This window comes from Serinus canaria, chromosome 4 (genome assembly GCF_022539315.1).
Source record: "Serinus canaria isolate serCan28SL12 chromosome 4, serCan2020, whole genome shotgun sequence".
Lineage (NCBI taxonomy): Eukaryota > Metazoa > Chordata > Aves > Passeriformes > Fringillidae > Serinus > Serinus canaria.
Window position 1 is genome coordinate 71361740 of NC_066317.1, and position 17815 is coordinate 71379554.

A 17815-nucleotide genomic window follows, 5' to 3' on the forward strand; every position below is an offset into this window, starting at 1 on the left:
GATACCAGAAAGTATCCCTGCCATGGCAGGGGGTAGAATGGGTTGAGTTTTAAGTCCCTTCCACAAGGGGACATCAAGTTGAGGGTGTGATTGCCACACCTGAAGGACAGGATTTGTTCCAGAGGAACCTGAAAGAGCTCAAGAACAGGTCCCATGGAAAGCTTATGAGATTTAACAAGGAAGAGAGGGCCTAAATCACTCAAGAATAAAAGAAAGAGTCAATGACACAAAAAAAGGGCAGAGTTAGAGATTAACAGACAGTTCTACACTCTCCACTTGTTCAACAGGGCTTGCCAGGCTGATAAAATAAATGTGACCCAAAAAATTGGTGTTGCAGGAGTTTGGAAGATCAATGTCACATTTGTTAAATTTCTGCCTACTCAGCCAGATTTGTCCACTCTATGGCTGAAGTGGAAGATCAAACTAATCCAGAGAGGAAGTGGGGTTATTTCTGTGTATACAACTGAGTGAGAAGGAGGGGAGCTGGAAATTAGTCACTCATTACCTTCCTCATCAGTACAGACTCACAAACAGATGCTGCAGAAACACAAGCTATTTTAACACCAATAGGAGATGTAGTGACTCAAATTTACATGTGTTAACCCAAAAGACAGTCAGAAGCCTTTAGAATCAACATTAAGAAAAACACAGAATTAAGGAAAATGTATTTCACCTCTGTTGCTCCAGGCTGTGAAGTGTGGCAATAGCTTTTTAATGAAACTCACCTTTTGGCACCAACAAATCACAGATGAGTTCAGCTTAAGAAATGAACATTTCAAGCAGCTACAGAGCCAGAAGAAAATAGGGTTATAATATAAATTCTTTTACAGTTTTAACTGTAGAATGGATTATCACTCGCTTGACTGCAGTAACTGCACTAATATGCACAGGCTGTATGGCTAGCAAGAAAAAAATATCAAATATTTTTCTTTTCAGCTTGAATCAACCAAGAGATTAAAATGGATTTCTTGGCTTGTTCACAGCCTTGATTATATTGATTATATCATTCTCTATTCATAAGGGGACAAAAAGAGATCCAAGAGCACAGCATCTATCCTGAATTCAGTAGATAAAAACCACTGTACCCTCATCAAATACCCATCCTCTTGTTCACTACAAACAAAACTGACAGCGCAGTAAACAGGAAAAGAAGAACCACCACTTACCACATGCGGGAATCCACTTCATATTTGTACAAATCATCTGCCAGCCTGTACTTGTTGGCACTGAAGGCCTTGTAACCCCCGTGGATATAGATTGATCTTGTATTTGGATCATAAACACTGCTGTGACCATATCCTCCTTGCACCAGAGCTCCGCTCGTCTGCAAGATGCTCCAGGTATTTGTCACTGAAAAATGAGTGACAAAACATGGTTCATTTCTGTCCATTAATAACTCATCAACAACATGGTGAAATAAATTGGGATTCCCCTGACTCAGATCTAGACACTGTCTCTATCACTTATATCCAAAAATATTCCCCTTCAAAAAGTCTGTTGTCAAGAAGCATTGCCAGGTATTTTTAATTGGAGCAGAAATAGCTCTTCCACAATCATTTTTTACATTTTGCAGATAAGATAAGTAAATGAGAAATAAAAAGTAGACAAATAATAGATTGCATTTCAATGACATGAAAATGCCAGCACTGTGACTTGATTTGGAATGGGACTCAAGAGCACTTTTACTTTTTATATATATATATATATAATATATATATATATATATATATATATATATATATATATATATATATAAAGCCAGACAGCATTGAAGCCAAGTCTAACTGTGAAGAACACTGCAGTTAAAAACTAATATGTGTTTCATGATCCTGTATCTCACTCACTAAAATAACATTGGTCTGAAGCACTTTAGACGTATTATAATGGCAACTGAAATAAAAATATCACATTACACACCAAATCTCTATAGTAAGTGCTGAAGGAAACCCTATACAAGCTTCCCAACTGCAGGCCAGAGCAGGCACACCAAAGGCAAAGGAACTGAACAGTTTGCAAGATCACACATGGGAGAAACACATCACTGCCCCACAGGCCCTGGTTGTCTCTGGATTTCTCCGAGGAAGAAACCTCGCTCACATGGACTCCAGAGAACCAGGCTCCAGCAGATCCTCTGGATCAGCATGACTGGAGGACAAGGACAGCAGGTCCAAAGTGCAGACAGGGCCACTATTCCTGAGAATAACCAGCACACTCCTGTTGTGAACTTCCTGTGCCTAACTACAATCCCGACATGGTCAGTGGAGCCAGGAACGTGCATCCATCTCTGAGCTAGGAACAAGTTCAGTTTGCCTGGAAAGCTTCCTGTGCTTCTCCACTGGTTATACTAGAACTCTCTGGATCCTAAAATCAGAGCCTGGACTATTCCAGGATATGGGAATTCAGAAATTCAGCACCTGTTTCCCATAGCAGCTGCTGCTGGGGACATGGGTGTCAGGTTAAGCAGATACTTGGCCTGAATTGTTACAGCCATTATTATATTGCAGAATTAAAAAATAATTTCAGAAGTGTTTGTTTTGTCAGAGGGAGAGAAGAAAGCTAATCTAAATCATTCCAGAGTTGCCCTGCTTTATCTCCAATTACAGCTTTATATCTTTGGGACCTAACACTGTGTATAAAGCTGGAGGCACATGGCTGCCTGCTCATTGGGTTATACAAATCTGTTAGGTTCAACTTCTTGTACACACAAACACGAGGAGGAGAATACATTTGCCTGTGTTTTGTTATCTGAACATGAGTCATTTAAATAATTTCCAAACCAGCTGCTACACAGGCAGGGCCCGGCAGGAGGGCTGCCCTCCCTCCCTCCCTCCCTCCTGACTCACGCAGGTTGTACTCCTGGACGTTGCTGATGTAGCCATAGAGGGGGCAGTGCCCGAAGAGCACCAGCATGACGGTGCTGTTGTCCCGCAGGGTGACCACGTGGGCAGAGTGTCCCACCACGGCGTACTGCTCCTTGGCCCGGGGTGCCAGCATGACCCAGCTCTGCCACGGGATGTGGAACACCCACAGCTGGCTGCTCACGTTCCCCGTGGCATCCAGCTTACCGCCGTACATGTAGATGTTATCCTGAAAAAAGGCACAAAGGAGTGCAGCATTTAGGAAATAGCTGTTTGGTAAGCAGTGAAGCTACTGGTCTGAAGTTAATAAAGTCCCCTGGAGAGGGACTGGGGACAAGGCCTGGAGGGACAGGACACAGGGAGTGGCTTCCCACGGCCTGTGACGGTGTTCGCAGGGGTCCCAGGATGAGGGAAGAGACAAGAATCTTGACTCTATGTTTCAGAAGACTTGCTTTATTATTTTTATGAATATATTATATTAAAACTATACTAAAAGAATAGAAGAAAGGATTTCATCAGAAGGCTAGCTAAGAATAGAAAAGGAATCAATAACAAAGGCTTGTGTCTGACCTAGACAGTCTGGACAGCTGGACTGTGATTGGCCATTAATTAGAAACAACCACATGAGACCAATCACAGACCCACCTGTTGCATTCCACAGCAGCAGATAATCATTATTTACATTTTGTTCTTGAGGCCTCTCATCTTCTCAAGAGGAAAAATCCTAAGGAAAGGATTTTTCATAAAACACGTCGGTGACACGCTGCCAGAGGACAGGGATAATGGGATATTGGGAATTAGGAATTGTTCCCTGAGAGGGGGGGAGGCCCTGGCACAGGGTACCCAGAGCAGCTGTGGCAGTGCCCAAGGCCAGGCTGGACACTGGGGTTGGAGCAGCCTGGGACAGTGGGAGGTCTTTTCCTGCAGCAGGGGACTGGGACTAGTTGATCTTTAAGCTCCCTTCCAACCCAAACCATTTTGTGATTCCATGATAAATTTCCATGCTTTGAGGTTCTTCCAGTGCTCTGTTTGTGAATGACAGCATGTGGAGTTTTTTGAGTATTTATGATTAAGTTTTGCCCAGGCCCGCACTATTTGAGCTGAACAATATTCCAAAACCCAAAGGCCAATAAAGGATCAGCTCATTTCCTTTCCACAGACTTTGCCATCCTGCTCTCACACGGCCTGCACTTACAGCAAGGCACACAGGTGAGAAAAGAGGTAAAAACTGTCAAATCCACTTGCTGTGTCAGATGCCGGAAGATTAGATTCACAAACTTACTTGCAGAGCAAGTAACAAAAATCCCTAATCCCCCAGCTCTGCTTTGGTGTCTTGGACAACAGAGCTCATAAAAATATTCATCTGATCTACATAAAAGGCAGCTGGGGAACTCCAGCAAACTCAGCCTCAGGCATTCTTGTCAGCACAGACAGCAAGAAGGAAATAATGGACTCACTGGCCTCAAAAAGTCATCTTCAAAATCTCTGGAAAAAGGAGCACATAGGCAGAGACACTACAGACTTCCTAGGCCAGCCACCCAAGGATTCCCTGGAGCACAAGGGTACAGCCTGGGCTAAGCATGGACAAACCTCTGAATGAGGAACGCTTCTCCTAAAGCAAGGCTGACCTGGGATAAGGAGTGGGAAGCAGGAGAGAAGAAGGGGAAATCAGCTGGGAAGTGAGTCTGGAACACTAAACTTACCTTGTGCAATGCCAATGAATGACCATATCTCATCTCTACTGAGTTCACAGAGCTGTTCAGTGGAAGCCACTCTTCAGAAATGAGATCATACCTGTATAATTAAAACTGAATTACTTTCCAAGGAATAGGTATTAAAGCTGAGAATATGATTGTTTGTCCTTTCTAAGATTTGGGGAAAAGTATTTCCCAATATAGTATGTTAGATATAATTATTTACTGAAATAACAAATCCTGCCATGATTTCAGCTTGCATAAAGCTCATCCAAACTACTTATGGGTTGAAAAAAACCAGTTGAGCCTGCTCTGTTACTCAACATCCACAGGTTGATTTCCTTTGCCCTGTTTTCTTTTCCATACAAACCCAAGAGCTAGTGCATTGCCTATTAAGCTGTGACAACCTACAGCACCTCTCCCTCAAAAAAGTAGGAAAACTTTACACAAAACTTAGGTAATTTCTAACTACTCGATTAAAAAAACTCTGCCGGTGCTTAAAAAGCACTTTTTAATTATGTCTTTGCCATTCATGCTTAAAATAACATAAACCCTATGCCCTGAAAATGGCTTGTGGCTTTTCATTTGAAATAAGGCACTATATTTGCCAAGCTTAGGGCCTTGTGAGATAAAAATCATCTCTGAGAAAGCACTCAACAAAGCCATAGGGTATCCTATTAAAAAACAAGGTGTGACTTTGGAGGAGTAAATTGTGAGTGCAAGTAGCAACTGTTCTACATTTAAATGTACGTTTTCAGCTCCTCTTCCCCTATAAGAACTATTACCTCAGGATGTGAGTGCAGAATACACAGCTCTTACCTAGGTCCATCAAAGTGAGGGATGTGAATATCTCTGGAAAAAAATCCAGCTTTTGCCTAGATCTGCCCTAATACAATATAAAAGCTGGGTTTTTTTAAATGGAGTATTTCAATAAAGTACACAATTATTGCTATATATTTTAGTTACTGTTAAACCTTCTCAAACAACTGCATAAATGCCCTCATCCTAATGCCACTCCCTGTTTGGTGTCCCATCCACTGTGAATAACCATCCAGAGTAATCAGTAGGTGTTAATTAAGGAGCCAAAAACTCAAGGTCACACAGACACAATAAAGAGAAGGGCTAAAAACACTGAAGCAAAATGACTCTCTTTGAATATGAGGCTGGATATAATTTAGGAGCTGGCCCAGAAATATACAGAGAATAGTTAAATGCTGTCAGACACAGATTAATCAAAAGCTCACTGAACATCAGGAACCTTATGCTTTTCTTTTCTAAAATTAGCATCCCTTAGCAAGATTTTTTCCCATCTCAAACTTGAGCCTGAGTTTTTATCACGGTTGTTTTCCCTTGGAGATGAAGCACAGACCAAAGCAAAGCACGTCAGGTGGCATTTCCTAAAAATAACTCTCAAATTTAAGTTCCTATCTTCAGTTTTTATTATCTGAGTTTATACTCACGCTAAAACCTTCTGAGAGTCAGAATGATTGAAGACATAGCCTCCAACAATCCACATTTTATTGTCATGGATGACGGCTTTGTGAGATGCTCTAGCAAGTTTTGGAAGAGTGTATTCTTCCCGTTCCCAAAATGACTGGTTTGCAGGAATAGGAATTGAACAGCCAGGACCTGGGAAAAGAAGGTTTAAAAAGAGTTTTTTTCTCAAAGCCTGTATTTCAGCTGGAGGTCAATCTCCTGCTAGCGCTGTAGCTGGTTGCATTTGAGACTAATTCTAACATGTCCATAGGTCTTTGCAAAGGAAACACGTGTGCTCAAGCCAGATCACTGGCAAGTTGGATGTGGCTGATCAGCTCGGCTGGACATGAGAATGAGGCATTTCCCACGTTCAAACAGGTCAACTATGGCAACCGGCTCAAATTTGCTTCAGGTACATAGGAATGAGGCTTGAAGGGATACCTGCACACCACAGGTTAGTCCCTCTTTGGATGGTGACAAAGTTGCTTTTAAAAGCAATAGTAAAAAAACACAGAATCACAGACTGCGACGGGTTGGAAAGATCCTCTTCCACCCCCCTGCCATGGCAGGGTCACCTTCCATAGGGTGCCCCAAGCCCCAGTGTCCAACCTGGCCTTGGGCACTGCCAGGGATCCAGGGGCAGCCACAGCTGCTCTGGGCACCTGTGCCAGGGTGTCATCACATTCACTGTAAAAACCTTCTTCCTTCCTTATTCCTTTCTAATCTAAACCAGCCTAGTTTCAATTTAAAGTCATTCCCCTTTCTTCTGACATTCCAGGCCCTTGTCCAACATCCTTCTCCAGCTCTCATGGAGGCCCTCTGGGCACTGGAAGTGGCTCTGAAGTCTCCCTGGAGCCTTCTCTTCTCCATACCCCTAGCTCTCCCCCAAACTGTCTCCAGAGCTGAGAGGCTCCAGCCCTTGGAGCTCCTCTGTGTCCTCTACAGCATATCCATCCATAAACATGAAGTGTGATCTTTTAAACTTAAAAAGCAGATACTCTTTTCCTAGTCAAAACACTAATACTTGTCATGCAGAACATTCCCAAGTATTCCCAGTTAAACTGCCAGCTCCGTACATAGAAAATACATCCCCAAAGGTCTGTGTACCCACCAGGAGACTCACCTTGCCAGCCTGCAGAGCACACACAGGCTCTGGAGCCGTTGGTGCTGCAGTGGCCCTGCTCAGGAGCCCCACAGTTCCCTGGGCAGTAGGGAATGTCACAAGCCTCTCCTTTCCAGCGCTTGGCACACTCACACTGCGGAGCCATGCTGCTGCTGTTGAGCCTGCACTCCCCTTGGCCAGAGCAGTTATTGGGACACATATTGAAACTGGGGACAGAGCACAAAGCAGCTCATCAGGAAGGAAAGAGATCCCCAAGAATTATTAACAAAGGCAAGAGTGATGCTGAACAAAGTGAATACAAATCATTACAAACCAAGAAAGAGTCATCTGCTACCTGGTGTGATGCACCTGCAGAGATTTGTACTCTGTTCCTAAAATTCTGCCTCATTTCACAAGGTAAACTTGCAGCTCCTCTGAGAAAATGATCTATATGATTTTTAGCCATTTGTAAGGCAAACGACTTGCCTTAAAACACCCAACAGTAAGTGAGGACGTTAATCAGAGTGTTAGGCTGCTGTGGCATCTGTGCAATTTATACTTAAACTGCTCACAATTAGGTGCTATTCTGGGATCTGCTTACCAAGAGAACAAGCGGAGATAGAGCCCAAGCCAAAGACGTGCCTGGTTTGAATAATTTCTGATTTTATAATAACTGCAACTTAGCTGAGGCAAAACCAGACACAACCTTGGTAAACGTTCAAATTTTGAGATCATAATAATTTCCAGACTCCAGTTTTTGCTGGTGTATCAACCAGAATAAATCATAGATGGGAATTAGTACCCATATTCTCACTGTCACTGGCTCCAAGACAATTTCACAAGTGCCGAGAGAACTACTACCGACACTCAGTGACAGATTTGAAGACTGTTATGTACCATTCAATCTACTTGCTGGAAAAATGTTATGAGCAAACCTAAGAACCAGAACACAAAACAGCACTTGAAAATTGTTTGAAATGATGAAGAAAGTGACAAATTAAAAGAATATTGTTCTTGAAGACAGTATTTTATTGCAATGGTGCAAATCCAACAGTAGATGGAGTCCTGGTTTATGGCAATCAGTCAGACTTGGAAAACACTGCCTCTTCAGCTCCTCTGATCTCAGTAACTTTGCATACACTCCTCATCTTCTTCTGGAGCTTTCAAGGGGTGCGAGATGCCCCCTGTTTTAAAAAAATTTACTATTATGTGAGTTATTAAGCACATATTTGTGTTCTTACTAAGGATGAAAGCACTGAGACTTGATATTCAAAAACTCCTAATTTTTAAAGAAAGCCAATTTTTGCAAGAAGTCAGTTATGACAGAAGCTTTTCCAGTTGTTTTTTCTGGAAGAGGTGAGACTTCTGCAGGTTACTCCCAAATTAAATCTCCTGGTGTGACACAAACAGAACTTGCATCTGTAGGGGCAAAAAAATCCAAAGCTCATGATCCCTGCAGAAGCAAAACCTTCCATCTCTGTGAGTATGTCCACACATTTACCTCAAGACAAAATCTTTCTAAAAGCAGCTGATGAATTCAGGAGCATATCAGAATTACTTTTTAAAAGCTCATCAAAGAGGACTAAATACAAGTCAGTGAACAGAAAGCACCCATTTGTTTAGAATACGAACAAATATAAAACCAATCCTTAATAAAAAGAAGCTAGATGAAGGGATTCAATCCAGGGATTGAAGAAGAAAGCAAATCCCAAGGATGAGGACCCCCAAGAGTACATACAGCCCAGTGTCTCAAGTGAAACGTGTGGCTGATGGAAAAGTGCGTTTGTGCTAGAGTATCTCTGTAGAGCACTCAGGAGCACAGACGTGCACAAAACACATAAATTCCTGTTGATTAGATAGAATCAAATTGATCTAATAATGTAAAATAAATAGTAATATGTCTTTTGGAGCAAATATTCGTCCACATTTACAACTGACAAGTTGTAAGATTGAGGACATGCCCCTTATTAGCTGTTGCGAGGGTATAATAAAGATAAAAATCTAATTCCAGGTGTCTGCTCATAATTGCACACTTCAATGGCAACTGCTTATTTCAAGACAAAAGTAAGAAAATGGGAAAACTCCTTTTGCTCAACCTGCAGCATCACTGTGGAGTGGTGCCACTTACTTATAGGTGATGTTAAACCCTGTGAGATTATAGGCAGCATCACTGAAGAAATGTAGAAGAGCATATCCAGAAGTAGCTACAACTTCAGGTACTGTTTCATTGCTGTCTTTCTCAGGAACAATAAGACCACTGGAAAAGTAAAGGAACAATATTAAAAGTGAAATAAAAGGGAGCAAATGGAGCAATAAAAGGGAGGAACAAGAGTAAATGCACCAAGACTATCAATAAAATAATTTAAACTCCGTGTATTTCCATTATTTGAAGTATAATGAATTTAGTGGAATCATAAATAAATGTATTTTGGAAGTATTTAACTTGAGAAAACCTGAAGCTATCTAGAATGTTAGATATCCATATCAAAAACCTTTCCCTCGTCACTCAGCAAAGAATTAAGCAGGTCCCATTCATAAAACAAGGTGGCACCTTTGGAAACGGAAATTAATGTGTCCCAAAAGAATAAAATCTGTATTACAAAATCAAACAAAAGGTCTGCTGAGCCCAGATCTCCTCCTGATTATGGGCTACAAAAATGATTGGGAAAGGCTGTGACAAACCAAGCAAGTACAGAGCATTGTGGCAATGTGTAATCCATCTTCCAGACACCCACTTCAGATGCTTAGACCTGCATCTCGGAGAATGCACCCAAACCAGCACAGTAAAATAAACCACTCTGCCATGCTTCTATCCAATTCATTTTTTAATCATTTATATCCTTTTGACCTGAAAAATCGGCAGCAGTGAAGTTAACAATTTAATTCCACAAGAGCAGAAAAAGGATTATTCTATTAATTTTTGACTTGCTGCCTCTTGGGTTCCTTTTCTATGAGAAATACAAACAGCAAGCCATGGAATCACAGACTGGTTTGCATTAGGAGCTTAAACCAGAGACTTCAAACTCATCTTGTTCCAGCCCCTGCCATGGCAGACACACCTTCTGCTATCCCAGGCTGCTCCCAGCCCCAGTGTCCAGCCTGGCCTGGGACACTCCAGGGATCCAGGGGCAGCCCCAGCTGCTCTGGGAATTCCAGCCCAGCCCCTGCCCACCCTCCCAGCCAGCAATTCCTTGCCAAGATTCCAGCCCAATCTCCCCTTTCCCAGTGGGAGCCATTCCCTGGCTCCTGTCCCTCTGTCCCTTGTCCCCAGTCCCTCTCCAGCTCTCCTGGAGCCCCTCCAGGCCCTGCCAGGGGCTCTGAGCTCTGTCTGGAGCCTTCCCTTCTCCAGGGGAACATTCCCAGCTCTGCCAGCCTGGCTCCAGAGCAGAGGGGCTCCAGCCCTGCAGCAGCTCCGGGGCCTCCTCTGGGCTCTCTCCAGCAGCTCCACGTCCTCCTGCTGTTGGCCCCAGGGCTGGGGCAGCTCTGCAGGTGGGCTCTCACCTGAGGGAAGAGGGCACAGGGACAGAATTCCCCCTCCCCTGCTGCCCATGCTGAGATCAGCCCAGGGCACAGGGGCATTTTAGGTCCCAGCTCACGAGGCCAGGGTATGTCCAGTTTCTTACCCACCAGCATCACCAAGTCCTCCCCTCCAGGGCTGTTCTCAATCCCTCCATCCCCCAGTCAGTTCTCATACTAAGGATCGCTCCCATCTGATGAAGGACTTTGCACTTGACCTTGTTGAATCTCATGAGGTTCCTACAGTGCCAGTTCTTGGCCATGTCCAGGTTAATCTGGATGCCATCTCATCCCTCGGGCATTTCACCTGCCCCACATCATCTCATCATCTCTTCTTTTATAAGCTCTACCTGACTCATCACATCCATGTTTCTTGTCCTTTCTATCATAGCAGCCTGTCATACTCTCAACTCCCACCTCATTCTTTGCTTCATACTTCTGGATGCTTTGGCTGTTTCTCTCACCCTTCCAGGTTCTCCAAGATCCTCCAGCCTTTTAGTTTTCCAGGACTAGCAGAGCGAAGCAAAGATGGTGGGCAAGACTATCTACAGATAGATAGTCTTGCCCACCATCATCTGCCACACCACAGATTTATATAATGGTTTGTCAAAATAACTGGAGTAAACTGACAAAGTAAAATAAGCTTTGAAAAAAGTAATTGCTACCTATTTACCTATTGCATTAAATACTTTGTATCTGAGAGGGAAACGTGTATTTTTCATTTAACAGAAGCCTGACAAAACCAAAAAAAGTAAAAGTTGATTCCTCCCTCATACAAAAGGCATCAAAGTGGGGACAAATTCAAAGTCTATTGAATTTATGTTTTTAAAAGCCTTTATCCACATAGGCACATTGTCTACGACCCCCTGTTCACAGTCAGCTGCTATTTCCCTGTACAGATCCACCTTTCCCCAGCCTCACTCCCGTTTCCCAAGGCAAAGGCAAAGCTTTGTGACAAGCAGGGGCTCGAGGGGCAGAGCAGAGCATGTGGGGCAGGGAGCCAGGGCAGCTCCAAAAAGCCCAGCCTTGGCCCCTGCCCAGCCACTCCCCAGTGCCCAAGGCCACCAGCAGGCAAAAAGCAATGATGAAAAGAATTTTCCCCCAGGAAGAACATCTATTTAGAATAGAAAGCTAATGCAGTTGATGAGTTTATCTGCTCAAGGCAATCACTCTCAGCTATCCACAGCACCCACTAATACCACCTGGGAAGCACTTTTTGTGACCTGAACTTTTCTGTCCCCATGATACAATACAATGGTGTGCTCTAAGAACAGAACAGACACCCAGCAATCCTTTTTACTACAGATTTGGGGGTATGTGCACCAAAACCAGCAGATGAACAAGCTACCTACAGCAGGATCCCACTGAAAACTGCACAATAGCCCTTTCTGCACACAAATCTTATGGTGGACAAAAAGATGTCCTTCATTTTATCAACACACCATAAAAATCACTGGAACCTGATCCCATGTTTTGGCTAAGCAACTCCAGCACGTGTGCTGATATACATTTCAAGAAATATTTCCTTATGAGAAAGGCAAATTTCCCCCCCGCTGCTCATTCACTTCTCAATGATAAAGGATTAAACAACAAAATTAATTCCTTTTTCATCTCTCTGGAAGAGGTGCTTTGTTTCATTCTCAATGTTTGAGACTTCTGAAGTCTATCTCTCCCAAAAGACCATCTCCCACAAAACCAAAGAACAAAAAGCCTAACAAACTTCTTGTTTGGTTCATAATACTCCTTTGTAATGGACACTAAAAAACAATACATCACCACAGGAAAACAAACATTTGAAAATAATTTGGGCGAGGTAAACTGCAGCTCAGGGACAAGAAAAAAATTGCTTTGTTCTGGTTTCTTCTTCAGCACTTATCACTGATATTACAGAGCAAAATAAGTGGAAGGCAAGCCAAAAATTCCCCTCAATAACTTTCCTAATAAAAGGACTATCCTTGACAATTCTTTTTGTTCTCAAAGAAATCTCGAATTTGGGATTTGTTTGACCAGAACACAGGTACCTCCATAACAATGCTTGCATCCCAGATACTCCCTATTTCCATCTTTTTCTGGTGATTCATGTGTAAATAACTAAAGAGGATGTTATACCACCTACACAAATTTAAGACCCTCTAAGGAAACTTAATGACAGAATTGTCTGGGTTGGAAGGGACCTTAAAGGTCATCTAGTCCAAGGCCCTGCCACGGGCAGGGACACCTTCCACCAGACCAGGGTGCTCCAAGTCCCATCTAACCTGGCCTTGAACATTTCCATGGATAGGGCATTTTAATTTTTTTCAGAGAAAGCCATGAAGAGAACACAACACAGCAGAAAGAATCACATGCCTGAAAGGTTGAACCTCAAAAACAGTGAATAAATCAACCTGCTCCCAGCATCATATGGAACAAACAGAAGCACATCAGAATTTACATCTGCCATGAAAAAGAATCCAATAGGCAGAATCAGAATGATAAAAGATTACGCAAAACTTCCTTTAAATTATGATCCAGAATCTCTGAGCAACTCAACTCTGGGCAAGATTAGCATGTTTCACAACACACTGCTTTTATTTCCTTTCATGAGGTTTCAAAACATTTTGCAACCATCTCTACTCCAAAGCAAATAAACACTCCTACTCAGCTCAGCTGCCCAGTGACACCCAGGGAAAGGCAAACCTCTGCTTTGGACTGAAATAACATCTATTTCCTGTAAGCTGGATTGCTGAAGTCAATGTCAGAAAATAAAAGAGTATCAGAGAATCAATGAAACATAGAATGGCCTGATTTAAAGATCATCCCGTTCCACCTGCTGCCACGGGCAGGGACACTTTCCACTATCCCAGACGCCTTGGGCACCTCCCAGGGAACAATTCCTGCCCCATATCCCATCTAGACCTACTCTCTGATAGCAGGAAGCCATTCCTCCTTGTCCTGTCACTCCACTCTCTTGTCCAAAGTCTCTCTCCAACTCATTGTGGAGGCTCATTTCAAGTACTGGAAATCCACAATTACGTCCAGGAGACCCAACTTCTCCACTGTCCTGCACACACTGCCCTGGTCTTTCCCCTAGAGTATTGAAAAAATCAGAATAACTTAAAACTTAGAGGAGGGCACCTCCTCTATTATTTTTCCTGGATTTGCTACGTGAGTATCACGGTACTGGCATATTCCTCATTTCCTCCAGAGACACAACCTGTTAGAGAGTAAAGCATGAGGAGCTCCACTAAGCAGAAAAAGGGCATAATTGGGAGTCAGGAAAAGGAAACGGTGAAAATACAGAGTAGAGCTCAACGAGGAGTAAAAGGATAAAGATGATACTGAAAAATCAGCTTTGCAATCCATCCAAATCCAATGCAAACAAGTCATCCTAATTTTAAAATACTTTGATCCATCTGACACACACATACACAAATTGGCAACATTTCTCTGTTACTAAAAACCAGTCCATGCACCTCATTCATACTCAGAACTAGAAGAGTAAAACTAAAACTAAAAATAGAACTTACAGAAGACTAAAAATAAAACAACAGCAAAAAATAAAAAAGGAGGGAGAAGAAAATGAGACATCTCAAATTTATTTTCTTAAATGAAGCAAGATGACTCCCAAACATGGACTTTTAAGGAAACAAACCCATTGCAACAAGACATACTAAAAAAAACCTAGACTTTAGATTCATTATAGAGCTGGCAGCCCCTCAAATTACAATCTTCCTTGAAATTTTCTCCCTTTGGTGCAGTAGAGGCAGACCCAGCTGCTGCAGCACCACCACAGGGAAGCTTGTCGGTCTGCAGAAGCCTCCAGATCAGGAGCTTTGCCCAAAAACCTCCTCAGTTCTTACATGACTGTTATTATTGAATCATGGAACAGTTGTTATTGAATGGACTGGCATTATTGAATCACGGAACAGTTTAAGCTGGAAAGGACCTTAAGGATCATCCCAACCCATCCCTGCCATGGCAGGGACACCTTCCAGTATCCCAGGCTGCTCCAAGCACCAGTGTACAGCCTGACCTTGGGGAGGGATCCAGGGTCAGCCACAGCTGCTCTGGGCACCCTGTGCTAGGGCCTGCTCACCCTGCCAGGGAACAATTCCCAATTCCCATCCAGCCCTGCCCTCTGGCAGTGGGAGCCATTCCCTGGCTCCTGTCCCTCTGTCCCTTGTCCCCAGTCCCTCTCCAGCTCTCCTGGAGCCCCTCCAGGCCCTGCCAGGGGCTCTGAGCTCTGCCTGGAGCCTTCCCTTCTCCAGGGGAACATTCCCAGCTCTCCCAGCCTGGCTCAGTAGTAGGGAAGCTCCAGCCCATGGAGCAGCTCTGTGGCCTCCTCTGAACTTGCTCTGGCAGCTCCAGGTCCTTCTGCTGTTGAAAGCCCCTGAGCTGGATACACATTCCCATGGCAGCAAGGTCAGCTACAATTTCTGGCAAATAACTGAGGGAATAGAAGGAAAAAATAGAGGAGGGTCAACCATATGATCAATGTATGAGGAGAGGTAGAAGGAGTGAGGTTTATTTAACTTCAAGGAGAGACAGCTGAAGAAGGGTGAAAATGAATTTTTGACCTCAAGTACCTCAGGAAAGATTAGAGAGAAGGAAATACCAGAGGTTCACGAGAAAAGGACAGAAGCAACACACACAGGTTGCAGCAAGGGATTGTGGCTAGATATTAGTATGAGATTAATTTTATATCACTATTGTAACACCAGTCTCTGGACCACTGACCCAAAGGATCAACAAGATCTCCATCCTAAAGATAAATTCCCACCTTGACTGGACAATGGACTCTGATGGTTGTCCTGTTTTGGGAGAGGGATCAGACCCTTCCAACCCAACTCAGCCCTACACCCAAGTCTGGGTGCTCAAGTGCCATATTTACCAACAAGTACCACAAGGCTGGTGAGCTGCTTCTGCTCCAGGGAACACAGGCTCACATGATGCCCCACCTGGCACCTGAGAGCAATCACAGCAGCTGCTGGGCCACTGCCAAACATCCTGCAGAACCACAACTGGGTTTGACCAGCAAAACACCCCCCCGCCTACCAGAGCAAAACAAAAATAAAGGTGCAAAACCATCTCTGGAAAATGTTTAATGCAGAGTAAAGTTAACAAAACCAATTAAGTTCACAAGTGCTGAGTGCAGTTTGTCTAATTCAGATTTCTTCATCAGTGCTGACAAACATGCTGCATTTGTTTCCATGTTCTTTTACTGCATTTTTGAAGCAGCACATTCACACAGTCTCATTATGCCTGTGGTCACAAATATAAGCCAGCAAAGATATTTTAACACTGTTTAATAAAAAAGCTTAATATACAGGACCAGACAGCTCTGGGGGCTCTCAGAATACAAGGAGTTTAGTCTATGCACACACTTGAACTGTGTAAATGTTGGCATTAAGCAAATATTTATTGCTGTTAAAAATTGATAAAACAAATTTAAAGCTTCCCTATAGTCTGGTGCTGAGGATTCCCAAGATCACCTTATATATATACAAGATTATATATATATTTCAGGATAAATATCATCTTGTGAGCAAACATAAATGAGCATCAGAAGGTCAAAAAAAACAAAATGAGAGCAGTGAAGGAAGTGAAGGTTCAGGGGACTGCTATAAAAAGTCAGGGAGGGAATAAAAATTGAGTTGAGAGAAAGGAATTTCTAGTGTTTATCAACAAACTCTGAAAGCTTACAGGGCCCAACTGCATAAAGCTCAGTCTTGCAAATCTCCTGGCAGGGTGCAAATAACGAACAAGGAAATATGGTTATGGTAATAATAAATTGAATATACCCCAACTAAATTGAGAAAATATGAACACTGCTCTTAAAAAACTCCAAAGCATTTATTTTGTATTAGAGAAAGGTGTTTTTCAACAGGCGCTTTCTGATCCTTCACCAAAATGAGATGCATCTGCCATTTTCTGAACTTGGATTACTGAACACCATAGCTCACTGCTAATGAAGTTAAATTCAAATGTCATCTAAAGAAACAAAAAAAAAAAAACAGGGTTTTTTCACTACCTCAAAAACATTATTGTACTAAGTTCACATTTGCTTGTTCTCAGGACCCAGCTTCCTGATTTACCGATTTCCCAGTCTGAAACATGACTGTTAATGCTGTGAACTACTTATAAGTTCAATTTTAAAAGCCCGTTAATTTTTGGAAAACACACAAGAAATGGCAGGCACAAATCATCATTTCACCTTTTCACCAGTGTATTAAAAAATAGCTCGATTAGAACAAAATGACATTGGGTCAAGATGACATTTCCTCCTCTTCCTGCACATCAGTAAGAGCATGATACCAGGAGAGCACTTCCAGGTGGCATTGCCACATTTTTGGAGGTTTTTAGAAGAGAAAGGTTATTCCTTCTTCAAATTAGGTGTCCTGTTTTGACTTCACGTTAGTCTGAAGCTTTACAGGAAACATTCTTTTACTCCAAAACAATGCTACATTTGCAGCTGAAGAGCAAAAAAACCACATGTGGTGGTTTAAATTTTTATCAACTTTTGTTCCTCTGCTGATCTTCTCACACAAACATTATAAGGATTTTTTAGAACAAACATGAAGTATTTTTAGACCTTCATTTCACAAATGAAAGGAAGCCCAGCAGAAGGTTAATTCTGGAAACAGTTACACAGCTTCTTGGAACAAGCAGAGTCCCAGGGGAACCATGTTTTTTCCACAGATAACTTGGGATTATTTTCCTAATTTCAGTTTAGAGAATAAAAAACATAAGTTGCTGGTGTCACTGCAAGACTGAAACACAGAAAATCACAAGTTATGTTTAGGTCTCAGGATGAAATGTCGACTGCTCACCAGTAGCCACACTGATGTCTGTTCACATGGATGAGCCAAATACCTGTAACCTGTTGGCAGAACAAGAACTTTTACACATCAGGAGCTGGAGAGGGGCATTTGCCAAGGGATGGAGACACAGGACACAGAGAATGGCTTCCCACTGCCAGAGGGCCGGAGAGACAGGATACTGGGAAGGAATCCTTCCTTGTGACACCAGTGAGATCCTGGCACAGGGTGCCCAGAGCAGCTGTGGCTGCCTCTGGATCCCTGGCAGTGCCCAAGGACATGTTGGACACTGGGAACTGGAGCAGCCTGGCACACTGGGAGGTGTCCCTGCCATGGCAGGGGTGGCACTAAGTGGGCTTTAAGATCCCTCCC

General features: G+C 43.0%; 1 protein-coding gene across 2 annotated transcripts in view; it reads right to left on the reverse strand.

Moving 5' to 3' along the window:
• The window catches only part of ATRN (attractin), a 149159-nt gene that overhangs the window by 92844 nt on the left and 38500 nt on the right, over window positions 1–17815 (reverse strand). For both annotated transcript variants that reach the window (XR_007777543.1, XM_050974261.1), the window contains exons 4-9: window positions 9259–9387; window positions 7152–7357; window positions 6013–6181; window positions 4562–4652; window positions 2844–3087; window positions 1167–1350 (exon numbers count right to left, since the gene is read on the reverse strand). Coding sequence is in view for 1 of the 2 variants with exons in the window: in XM_050974261.1 (XP_050830218.1) it covers window positions 1167–1350; window positions 2844–3087; window positions 4562–4652; window positions 6013–6181; window positions 7152–7357; window positions 9259–9387 (1023 nt within the window). In the remaining variant the exon portion in view is untranslated. The remainder of the gene's footprint in view (window positions 1–1166; window positions 1351–2843; window positions 3088–4561; window positions 4653–6012; window positions 6182–7151; window positions 7358–9258; window positions 9388–17815) is intronic.